The 13,804-nt window shown below is 16.9% G+C and overlaps 2 protein-coding genes across 2 annotated transcripts; both read right to left on the bottom strand.

Moving 5' to 3' along the window:
* Window positions 1–2,443: 2,443 nt before the first annotated feature.
* On the bottom strand, window positions 2,444–3,028 carry LOC135950925 (uncharacterized protein DDB_G0287625-like; the record flags this gene model as incomplete). Its single annotated transcript, XM_065500450.1, has 1 exon — window positions 2,444–3,028. A coding segment is annotated over one exon (585 nt), but the record flags the coding sequence as incomplete, so codon positions are not given.
* Window positions 3,029–4,267: 1,239 nt separating this feature from the next.
* Window positions 4,268–5,104, bottom strand: LOC135950923 (probable serine/threonine-protein kinase clkA; the record flags this gene model as incomplete). The annotated part of the gene is made up of 1 exon (XM_065500449.1): window positions 4,268–5,104. A coding segment is annotated over one exon (837 nt), but the record flags the coding sequence as incomplete, so codon positions are not given.
* Between the last annotated feature and the right edge of the window lie 8,700 nt (window positions 5,105–13,804).

Here is a 13,804-nt window from a genome sequence, read left to right as displayed (position 1 = left end):
TTATTATTATTATTATTATTATTATTATTATTATTATTATTATTATTATTATTATTATTATTATTATTATTATTATTATTATTATTATTATTATATTATTATTATTATTATTATTATTATTATTATTATTATTATTATTATTATTATTATTATTATTATTATTATTATTATTATTATTATTATTATTATTATTATTATTATTATTATTATTATTATTATTATTATTATTATTATTATTATTATTATTATTATTATTATTATATTATTATTATTATTATTATTATTATTATTATTATTATTATTATTATTATTATTATTATTATTATTATTATTATTATTATTATTATTATTATTATTATTATTATTATTATTATTATTATTATTATTATTATTATTATTATTATTATTATTATTATTATTATTATTATTATTATTATTATTATTATTATTATTATTATTATTATTATTATTATTATTATTATTATTATTATTATTATTATTATTATTATTATTATTATATTATTATTATTATTATTATTATTATTATTATTATTATTATTATTATTATTATTATTATTATTATTATTATTATTATTATTATTATTATTATTATTATTATTATTATTATTATTATTATTATTATTATTATTATTATTATTATTATTATTATTATTATTATTATTATTATTATTATTATTATTATTATTATTATTATTATTATTATTATTATTATTATTATTATTATTATTATTATTATTATTATTATTATTATTATTATTATTATTATTATTATTATTATTATTATTATTATTATTATTATTATTATTATTATTATTATTATTATTATTATTATTATTATTATTATTATTATTATTATTATTATTATTATTATTATTATTATTATTATTATTATTATTATTATTATTATTATTATTATTATTATTATTATTATTATTATTATTATTATTATTATTATTATTATTATTATTATTATTATTATTATTATTATTATTATTATTATTATTATTATTATTATTATTATTATTATTATTATTATTATTATTATTATTATTATTATTATTATTATTATTATTATTATTATTATTATTATTATTATTATTATTATTATTATTATTATTATTATTATTATTATTATTATTATTATTATTATTATTATTATTATTATTATTATTATTATTATTATTATTATTATTATTATTATTATTATTATTATTATTATTATTATTATTATTATTATTATTATTATTATTATTATTATTATTATTATTATTATTATTATTATTATTATTATTATTATTATTATTATTATTATTATTATTATTATTATTATTATTATTATTATTATTATTATTATTATTATTATTATTATTATTATTATTATTATTATTATTATTATTATTATTATTATTATTATTATTATTATTATTATTATTATTATTATTATTATTATTATTATTATTATTATTATTATTATTATTATTATTATTATTATTATTATTATTATTATTATTATTATTATTATTATTATTATTATTATTATTATTATTATTATTATTATTATTATTATTATTATTATTATTATTATTATTATTATTATTATTATTATTATTATTATTATTATTATTATTATTATTATTATTATTATTATTATTATTATTATTATTATTATTATTATTATTATTATTATTATTATTATTATTATTATTATTATTATTATTATTATTATTGTTGTTATTATTATTATTATTATTATTATTATTATTATTATTATTATTATTGTTATTATTATTGTTATTATTATTATTATTATTATTATTATTATTATTATTATTATTATTATTATTATTATTATTATTATTATTATTATTATTATTATTATTATTATTATTATTATTATTATTATTATTATTATTATTATTATTATTATTATTATTATTATTATTATTATTATTATTATTATTATTATTATTATTATTATTATTATTATTATTATTATTATTATTATTATTATTATTATTATTATTATTATTATTATTATTATTATTATTATTATTATTATTATTATTATTATTATTATTATTATTATTATTATTATTATTATTATTATTATTATTATTATTATTATTATTATTATTATTATTATTATTATTATTATTATTATTATTATTATTATTATTATTATTATTATTATTATTATTATTATTATTATTATTATTATTATTATTATTATTATTATTATTATTATTATTATTATTATTATTATTATTATTATATTATTATTATTATTATTATTATTATTATTATTATTATTATTATTATTATTATTATTATTATTATTATTATTATTATTATTATTATTATTATTATTATTATTATTATTATTATTATTATTATTATTATTATTATTATTATTATTATTATTATTATTATTATTATTATTATTATTATTATTATTATTATTATTATTATTATTATTATTATTATTATTATTATTATTATTATTATTATTATTATTATTATTATTATTATTATTATTATTATTATTATTATTATTATTATTATTATTATTATTATTATTATTATTATTATTATTATTATTATTATTATTATTATTATTATTATTATTATTATTATTATTATTATTATTATTATTATTATTATTATTATTATTATTATTATTATTATTATTATTATTATTATTATTATTATTATTATTATTATTATTATTATTATTATTATTATTATTATTATTATTATTATTATTATTATTATTATTATTATTATTATTATTATTATTATTATTATTATTATTATTATTATTATTATTATTATTATTATTATTATTATTATTATTATTATTATTATTATTATTATTATTATTATTATTATTATTATTATTATTATTATTATTATTATTATTATTATTATTATTATTATTATTATTATTATTATTATTATTATTATTATTATTATTATTATTATTATTATTATTATTATTATTATTATTATTATTATTATTATTATTATTATTATTATTATTATTATTATTATTATTATTATTATTATTATTATTATTATTATTATTATTATTATTATTATTATTATTATTATTATTATTATTATTATTATTATTATTATTATTATTATTATTATTATTATTATTATTATTATTATTATTATTATTATTATTATTATTATTATTATTATTATTATTATTATTATTATTATTATTATTATTATTATTATTATTATTATTATTATTATTATTATTATTATTATTATTATTATTATTATTATTATTATTATTATTATTATTATTATTATTATTATTATTATTATTATTATTATTATTATTATTATTATTATTATTATTATTATTATTATTATTATTATTATTATTATTATTATTATTATTATTATTATTATTATTATTATTATTATTATTATTATTATTATTATTATTATTATTATTTATTATTATTATTATTATTATTATTATTATTATTATTATTATTATTATTATATTATTATTATTATTATTATTATTATTATTATTATTATTATTATTATTATTATTATTATTATTATTATTATTATTATTATTATTATTATTATTATTATTATTATTATTATTATTATTATTATTATTATTATTATTATTATTATTATTATTATTATTATTATTATTATTATTATTATTATTATTATTATTATTATTATTATTATTATTATTATTATTATTATTATTATTATTATTATTATTATTATTATTATTATTATTATTATTATTATTATTATTATTATTATTATTATTATTATTATTATTATTATTATTATTATTATTATTATTATTATTATTATTATTATTATTATTATTATTATTATTATTATTATTATTATTATTATTATTATTATTATTATTATTATTATTATTATTATTATTATTATTATTATTATTATTATTATTATTATTATTATTATTATTATTATTATTATTATTATTATTATTATTATTATTATTATTATTATTATTATTATTATTATTATTATTATTATTATTATTATTATTATTATTATTATTATTATTATTATTATTATTATTATTATTATTATTATTATTATTATTATTATTATTATTATTATTATTATTATTATTATTATTATTATTATTATTATTATTATTATTATTATTATTATTATTATTATTATTATTATTATTATTATTATTATTATTATTATTATTATTATTATTATTATTATTATTATTATTATTATTATTATTATTATTATTATTATTATTATTATTATTATTATTATTATTATTATTATTATTATTATTATTATTATTATTATTATTATTATTATTATTATTATTATTATTATTATTATTATTATTATTATTATTATTATTATTATTATTATTATTATTATTATTATTATTATTATTATTATTATTATTATTATTATTATTATTATTATTATTATTATTATTATTATTATTATTATTATTATTATTATTATTATTATTATTATTATTATTATTATTATTATTATTATTATTATTATTATTATTATTATTATTATTATTATTATTATTATTGTTATTATTATTATTATTATTATTATTATTATTATTATTATTATTATTATTATTATTATTATTATTATTATTATTATTATTATTATTATTATTATTATTATTATTATTATTATTATTATTATTATTATTATTATTATTATTATTATTATTATTATTATTATTATTATTATTATTATTATTATTATTATTATTATTATTATTATTATTATTATTATTATTATTATTATTATTATTATTATTATTATTATTATTATTATTATTATTATTATTATTATTATTATTATTATTATTATTATTATTATTATTATTATTATTATTATTATTATTATTATTATTATTATTATTATTATTATTATTATTATTATTATTATTATTATTATTATTATTATTATTATTATTATTATTATTATTATTATTATTATTATTATTATTATTATTATTATTATTATTATTATTATTATTATTATTATTATTATTATTATTATTATTATTATTATTATTATTATTATTATTATTATTATTATTATTATTATTATTATTATTATTATTATTATTATTATTATTATTATTATTATTATTATTATTATTATTATTATTATTATTATTATTATTATTATTATTATTATTATTATTATTATTATTATTATTATTATTATTATTATTATTATTATTATTATTATTATTATTATTATTATTATTATTATTATTATTATTATTATTATTATTATTATTATTATTATTATTATTATTATTATTATTATTATTATTATTATTATTATTATTATTATTATTATTATTATTATTATTATTATTATTATTATTATTATTATTATTATTATTATTATTATTATTATTATTATTATTATTATTATTATTATTATTATTATTATTATTATTATTATTATTATTATTATTATTATTATTATTATTATTATTATTATTATTATTATTATTATTATTATTATTATTATTATTATTATTATTATTATTATTATTATTATTATTATTATTATTATTATTATTATTATTATTATTATTATTATTATTATTGTTATTATTATTATTATTATTGTTATTATTATTATTATTATTATTGTTATTATTATTATTATTATTATTATTGTTATTATTATTATTATTATTATTATTATTATTATTATTATTATTATTATTATTATTATTATTATTATTATTATTATTATTATTATTATTATTATTATTATTATTATTATTATTATTATTATTATTATTATTATTATTATTATTATTATTATTATTATTATTATTATTATTATTATTATTATTATTATTATTATTATTATTATATATTAAATTAATTATTATTACAAATAAATAACCAAATTAAATTATTCAACATTTCCATAGAAAAAAAAGTGATTTTTATTCCTGAGGTTAACATATTATGGGTATTACAGTATCGAGGCTATGAAATTTTAGTTGGGTATGTTACATACCATCGGAAAGGCTAATGTGTCTAGTTTCTCTGCGTAAGTTTAATTTTTAAGGTTTACACACAAATATGAAACAAATTGAAATAGTGCAAATTTAAAAACCTTTGTCTTGAGTTACAAAACATTTATTTTGATAGATATCCCACTCGCATCCCACTAAGCGACCAAAAAGGTTTTAAAGGAAAAGACCTAAGCTTTCTTTTGAGGAAAAAAAATTAATAAAAAAGAGTCCATTTTGGAAAAAAAAGTCAAAAAGGTTTTGATTTTTCAAAAAAAAGTAAAAAATTGTATGTCTTGAGTTACAAAACATTTTTTTTATAGATATCCCACTCGCATCCCACTAAGCGACAAAAAGGGTGTTAAAGGAAAACACATAAGCTTTCTTCTGAGCAAAAAAAAAAAATTAAAAAATGGGTCCATTTTTTTAAAAAAAGTCAACAAAGTTTTTGATTTTGCAAAAAAATTCAAAAATTTTAAATCTTGAGTTACAAAATATTTTTTTTGATAGATATCCCACTCGCATCCCACTAAGCGACCATATATGTCGCTTAGGAAAAGACCTAAGCTTTCTTAAAAAAATTAAAAAAAAAATAAAAAGGGCCCATTTTGAAAAAAAAGTCAAAAATATTTTTGATTTAAAAAAAAAAAATCAAAAATATTTTATTAAATTTTTTTTTTCGAAAGATTGCATAAATAGCTATCTAAACTATTCGGGACACATTTTTCTAAGAACAATAGGTAATAAATTATATGGATAAAAAAACACCTGTTTGGCCAAAATGTCAAATTTTGACCTCCTATAACTCAGAGAGTTCTTGACCGATCTTGTTGAAAAATGGTGTCCGAATTACTATCCAATAGAACTAACATTGGTGCAAATTTCATCGCGATCGGAAGACATCGATTTCAAAAGTTAGTTCACTTGACGTGAAATGCCCCATATACATCGGTCGAGAACTCTCTGAGTTATAGGGGGTAAAATTTTGACAATTTGGTCAAACAGGGGTTTTTTCTTATCCATGTAACTTATTACCTATTGTTCTTAGCAAAATGTGTCCCAAATAGTATAGATAGCTATTTCTTCGATCTTTCGAAAAAAAATATTTAAAAAAAAAAATAAAAAATTTTTAATATTTTTTTTCCGAAATCAAAAACTTTTTTGACTTTTTTTTAAAATACGTCCTTTTTTTTTTTTTTTTTTTTTTCTTAAAATAAAGTTTAGATATTTTCCTTGAACACCTACTTGGTCGCTTAGTGGGATGCGAGTGGGATATCTATCAAAATAAATATTTTGTAACTCAAAACATAAAATTTTTGACTTTTTTTGCAAAATCAAAAACTTTGTTGACTTTTTTTTTTCAAAATGGACCCTTTTTTAATCTTTTTTTTAGGTCAAACAAAAGCTTAGATATTATCCTTGAAGACCCTTTTGGTCGCTTAGTGGGATGCGAGTGGGATATCTATCAAAATAAATATTTTTTAACTCAAGACTTACAATTTTTGACTTTTTTTTTTGCAAATACGATTTTTTTTCCAAATGGGCCCTTTTTTTAAAATTTTTTTTGTAGTCAAAAGAAAGCTTAGGTCCATTCCTTTAAGATATTTTTAGTCCCTTAGTGGGATGCGAGTGGGATATCTATCAAAATAAATATTTTGTAACGCAAGACATACAATTTTTTAATTTTTTTTTGCAAAATCAAAATTTTTTTCCAATATGGGCCCTTTTTTAATTTTTTTTTTGCTCAAAAGAAAGCCTAGGTCCATTCCTTTAAGATATTTTTAGTCCCTTAGTGGGATGCGAGTGGGATATCTATCAAAATAAATGTTTTAACACAAAAATTGTATGTCTTGAGTTACAAAACATTTATTTTGATATATATCCCACTCGCATCCCACTAAGCGATCAAAACCATCTTAAAGGAATAGGCCTAAGCTTTCTTTATAGCAAAAAAAAAAAATTACAAAAAGGGCCCATTTTAAAAAAAAGTCAAAAAAGTTTTTGATTTTGCCAAAAAATCAAAAATTGTATATCTTGAGTTACAAAATATTTATTTTGATAGATATCCCACTCGTATCCCACTAAGGGACCTAAAATATCTTAAAGGAATGGACCTAAGCTTTCTTTTGACTAAAAAAAAATTTTTAAAAAAGGGCCCATTTTGAAAAAAAATTCGAATTTGCAAAAAAAAAGTCAATAATTGAATGTCTTGAGTTACAACATTTTTATTTTAATAGATATCCTACTCACATCTTCCTAAGTGACAAAATAGGTCTTAAAGGAAAAGACCTAAGCTTTCTTTTGAGCAAAAAAAAAATTTTTAAAAAAAAGTCCCATATTGGAAAAAAATTTCGATTTTGCAAAAAAAAATTAAAAAATTGTTACAAAATATTTATTTTGATAGATATCCCACTCGCATCCCACTAAGGGACTAAAAATATCTTAAAGGAATGGACCTAGGCTTTCTTTTGAGCAAAAAAAAAAATTAAAAAAGGGCCCATATTGGAAAAAAATTTTGATTTTGCAAAAAAAAATTAAAAAATTGTATGTCTTGCGTTACAAAATATTTATTTTGATAGATATCCCACTCGCATCCCACTAAGGGACTAAAAATATCTTAAAGGAATGGACCTAAGCTTTCTTTTGACTACAAAAAAAATTTTAAAAAAAGGGACCATTTGGAAAAAAAATCGTATTTGCAAAAAAAAAAGTCAAAAATTGTAAGTCTTGAGTTAAAAAATATTTATTTTGATAGATATCCCACTCGCATCCCACTAAGCGACCAAAAGGGTCTTCAAGGATAATATCTAAGCTTTTGTTTGACCTAAAAAAAAAAGATTAAAAAAGGGTCCATTTTGAAAAAAAAAAGTCAACAAAGTTTTTGATTTTGCAAAAAAAGTCAAAAATTTTATGTTTTGAGTTACAAAATATTTATTTTGATAGATATCCCACTCGCATCCCACTAAGCGACCAAGTAGGTGTTCAAGGAAAATATCTAAACTTTATTTTAAGAAAAAAAAAAAAAAAAAAAAAAAAAGGACGTATTTTAAAAAAAAGTCAAAAAAGTTTTTGATTTCGGAAAAAAAATATTAAAAATTTTTTATTTTTTTTTTTAAATATTTTTTTTCGAAAGATCGAAGAAATAGCTATCTATACTATTTGGGACACATTTTGCTAAGAACAATAGGTAATAAGTTACATGGATAAGAAAAAACCCCTGTTTGACCAAATTGTCAAAATTTTACCCCCTATAACTCAGAGAGTTCTCGACCGATGTTGTTGTGTCTGAGTTACTATCCAATAGAGCTAACCTTGGTGCAAATTTCATCCCGATCGGAAGACATCGATTTCAAAAGTTGGTTCACTTGACATGAAATGCCCCATATATATATTTTATTTTTTTTTATATTTTGTTGTTAAATTTTTGTCAAATGGCGGTTAACGCCTACTGACCTAAACGTGCAACTGAATGCACAGTTATTTTCTTAAACTATTATTATTATTTATTTTTTTGTTTTTGTTTTTTTTATTTTACTTTTTAAAAGGAGATCAATCCTCTCGATCTTTATCCACATTGAGGACGCTTGGTCCCATGGAGGTGGAGGATCCTGGTTCAGCAATCGGATTAGGATCGCCTTCTCCCTTCTCAGTCTGGCTTTAAAACCACCCCTGCGTTTGGGTTTTGTGGTTACTGGAAATTTGGCAAGATCTTTGGTTGGCTGGGCTGGTTTTTTTCTTTTCATATACTCCTCAAGCGTAATTGCCTTTGGTCCAGACGTTCCAATTCTGTACTTTTGGCCGTACAGACTTCTGGCGGAGACTTGGCTGTCCGCCAGGAACCACAAGATTTCTTTTGGGTGCTCTTTTTTGTTTGTTAAGCACTCCAAAAGACTGGTGTAAATAAAAGATTACTTTAGGTGCTTTCTTTTTGAAAATGCACTCCAAAGGACTTTTTTTTAATACTCTTTTGGGTGCTTTTTATTTTTCAAACACTCCAAAAGGCTGGCAGGATCGCCATATAAGAGAAGAAAATCAAAAGTTATTTTATTTTTATACCACTTTGCTCGAGCTAAATTACAGCTCTGAGTTGGTAATGCAAAGTGTGTCCATTTATTAAAATTTTATTGATTATATACTAAATTAATGCTTACATTGCATTTTAACCTAAAGTGGAGAATGTAGCAGTGGGACAGAACATTGAACGCAAGAATCACATACAAATTAAGTAACGATTAGTACAACACACAAAGTGTTTACTGTTTTGTCGTTTCTGTAATATGATATTAATTCTTTTGCATTTCAATATTCTGTCGGTATAGTTGACATATGGTTTATGCTACAGTATAAATACAGACCAACAACATAATCAAATTTTTACATTATACCGCTAATTCCATCTATATCAGCCCAATTATGAATAACAATTCCCAAGTAATAACAATTCCCCGGGAAATTTTTCTTTTTTCTTTTTTCCCTATTCTCTTATTCTAAACAAACTTACATGCATTTGAATTTAAAAAAATAAAAAAGGCGATTTTTCGCTATTTTTTTGGGGAAAAAAGCACTTTTATTCTTATATGTTATCTAAAAAATGTCTAAGAGGAAGTATAATGAATTTGTACTTTTTAAAAGCTTACTTTACATCAAATATTTTAAATGAAAAAAATATATAATTTTTGATACCTAGGGGACCAGGTCCATTCAAAAAATACCTATTTTTTATATAAAATTCAACTTTAGAGCAAAAATTCTCAAATCGCATAGTCGATATCAAAATATAATAACCGATTTTAGATGGCCCAATATGTTCCTAATTATTTTGTAAAGGGTTCCGATAACCCCGCCCCTGGTATGGATACACAGTGCAACAGTGAAAAAAACACACGATAATGACTATATAGGTTCGACTCTACTACCAAAGGGTAGTAAAACCCTATACTCAGTTTGTCCATTTTGGTGACCAATTTTTTTTTATGGGCCCCCAAAGTTTCTGAAAATCAGTGGGGCCTCTAAAAAAGGTGTCATCAATTTTTGGTTAACAGCTAATTCAGACTTTGTGATACGACTTAACTTTATATGACAATAATATAGCTAAAAGTCCCCCAAATAAATTTTGTTAAATTTTTTTCCAAAAAATAGCTTTTTCGTGCACTTTTGTTGAAAAAATATAGGAAGAAAAATTATTTTTTTTACTTTTTTTAGAATAACTTCCAGGGTCTCCTAATTTTTCAATAACAATATTTAGCAAAGTTGTAGCTACGGTAAAGTTGAACAACTCTTGAGAACATATCAATGCATTCTGAACGTGTCTAGTCACTCTAAATAGCACATAAAGATCACTTTGTACCTTAACAATTTTAGTTTTTACTATTTTTTGACGCTAAAACAAAGATTTTTTTGTTAAAATAGTATGATCAAGTACACACTTCTATGTTGTGCTGTATTATTTACTCGGCTGAGGTGTTTGGAATGGGGATCAGTGAGTGGACCCTCAATGCCACACATTTTAAAAAAAAATAGCCAAAAAGCCATTTATGATCCGAATGTGCTGAAATTTAAAATGTAGATAGTGCTTGGAAAGGTCTACAAAAATATGCTTTTATCTGTAGGTGATCTCTTTTAGTTCAGGAGATATTTAGGTTTAATTTTTTTTTAAATTTTGCTCGATCTTTTTTTCGTATTTTCTATATGATAAGCCTACGAAAGGTCGAAATTTATTTTTTTATATATGACGTATATTTGCGATAAAATTCTAAAGAAAATAAAACATACCTGATAACAATTATTTCGTCCCTACAAAAAGTTACACGCATCCAAAGTTGAAGCATCTTTTTATATATTTAAACTTTGTATGCGTGTGTTTTTTAAGTTTTTTCCCAAAAAAGTACCCATATTTTTTCTTTTATAAAAAAACTAATTTCCTTCGGGACTATATACATTTTTATGATCTGGAAAAAGAACTTAATGCAAAAACGTATAAAGAAAAATTTGACTAACTTAAGCGGACACTGTACCTCCCAGCCCTATCCAAACTTGGCCAATTTTGAAACAAAATTTTAGGTTTGATTAAAAAATTCTAAAAACGCAAAGCACCGATTCTCAAAAGCTCGTCATATTTGTATAGCCCCATATATTGTTTATATATATACAAAACGCTTTTACTATCATACTGTAAATAACGTCAAAGTGGGCTATTTGCTAAAAAAAACTCAGTTTTTGGAACACATTTTCCCCGTTTTAGGAATTTCGATGTTTGAAAACAAAGAATGGCAACATTGGTGATGCCATTGACTTAAGAACATTTAAGTCTATATTACTTCCAAATTTTATTGTGATGTCTAAAACTGTTCAAATTTTACATTAATTCAAAGTTTTTATTTTTCTTGATGGAAAATCACCATTTTATAATATTGTTAGTTTTTAAGGTAAAATACGTCCGAAAAAACACAAAATTTATTTATTTCACTAAAATGTCAATCTCCAAGTCATGGGGTTTCCACCGATATCAAAAACTTATATAAAAAGCTTACATTTACTCTTCAGAAGCTCCACAAACCTTGCCCACTTTCAAAAATTTTGATGTTTTTTCATATCTTGCATCAAGCCGGTCTTGCGTGATCAAGATTGGATAAAGTGATGCGCCCGGATCATACCGATAATGATTTGCCCATTCTTCGTTATTTCAGCACAATAGAGAAGTATACATTTGAACATACATTTTTTAACAAAAAATTTTTGTTTTAGAGTCAAAAAATAGTAAAAAACTAAAATTTTTGAGCTACAAAGTGATTTTCGACAGCTATTAAGAATGCCTAGATATGTTCGGATTGCATTGATATGTTCACAAGAGTTATTCAGATTTACCGTAGCTACAACTTTGCAAAATATTGTTATTGAAAAATTAGGAGTCCCTGGAAGTTATTTTAAAAAAAGTAAAAAAAAAATTGTTCTTCCTATATTTTTTCAACAAAAGTGCACGAAAAAGCTATTTTTTGGATACAAATTTTAAGAAAATTTATTTGGCGGACTCTTAGCTATATTATTGCCATATAAAGTTAAGCCGTATCATCAAGTCTGAATTAGCTGTTAACCAAAAACTGATGACACCTTTTTTAAAGGCCCCACTGATTATCAGAAACTTTGGGGGCCCATAAAAAAAAATCGGTCACCAAAATGGACAAACTGAGTATAGGGTTTTACTACCCTTTGGTAGTAGAGTCGAACCTATACTGTCATGATCTTGTGTTTTTCCAAAAGTCTTCATTTGTTGCATAGTGATATTATAGGCAAAAAACGAAAAAATCCCATTTTTGGGATTTTCAAGTCTTTTTTGGAAATTGCGGAATACCTGATAACAAATTTCAAAATTTGTTTTTATTTTAAATAGAAAAATCTACGTAACTGTGTAATTTCATTAAAATTATTGAATGGCAAAATTTTTACAAAAACTGAAAAAAATTAATTTTTTCTCCTTTAAATGCACCTTAAAACTTAATCGCTAAGTCGGCACGGGTTGCCCTTCTTAGAACAAGCTAAAAATAAATATGCGTTAATTTTTGGATTACCTTCTACAAATCGTACAATTCTTCTCTCTAAGTGGTGGTCTATTTTTCTTGGATGGTCAGTTCTTTGTTTATTTGCCATTGTTCCGGTTTTTTTGAACTGTTGAATAACGTACTGAATGGAAGAGCGTGGTCTTTTTACAATATCCAT

Source organism: Calliphora vicina, chromosome 2 (assembly GCF_958450345.1).
Source record: "Calliphora vicina chromosome 2, idCalVici1.1, whole genome shotgun sequence".
Lineage (NCBI taxonomy): Eukaryota > Metazoa > Arthropoda > Insecta > Diptera > Calliphoridae > Calliphora > Calliphora vicina.
The sequence above is the reverse complement of the archived record's forward strand: the minus strand, read 5'-3'. Positions and strand labels throughout refer to the sequence as shown.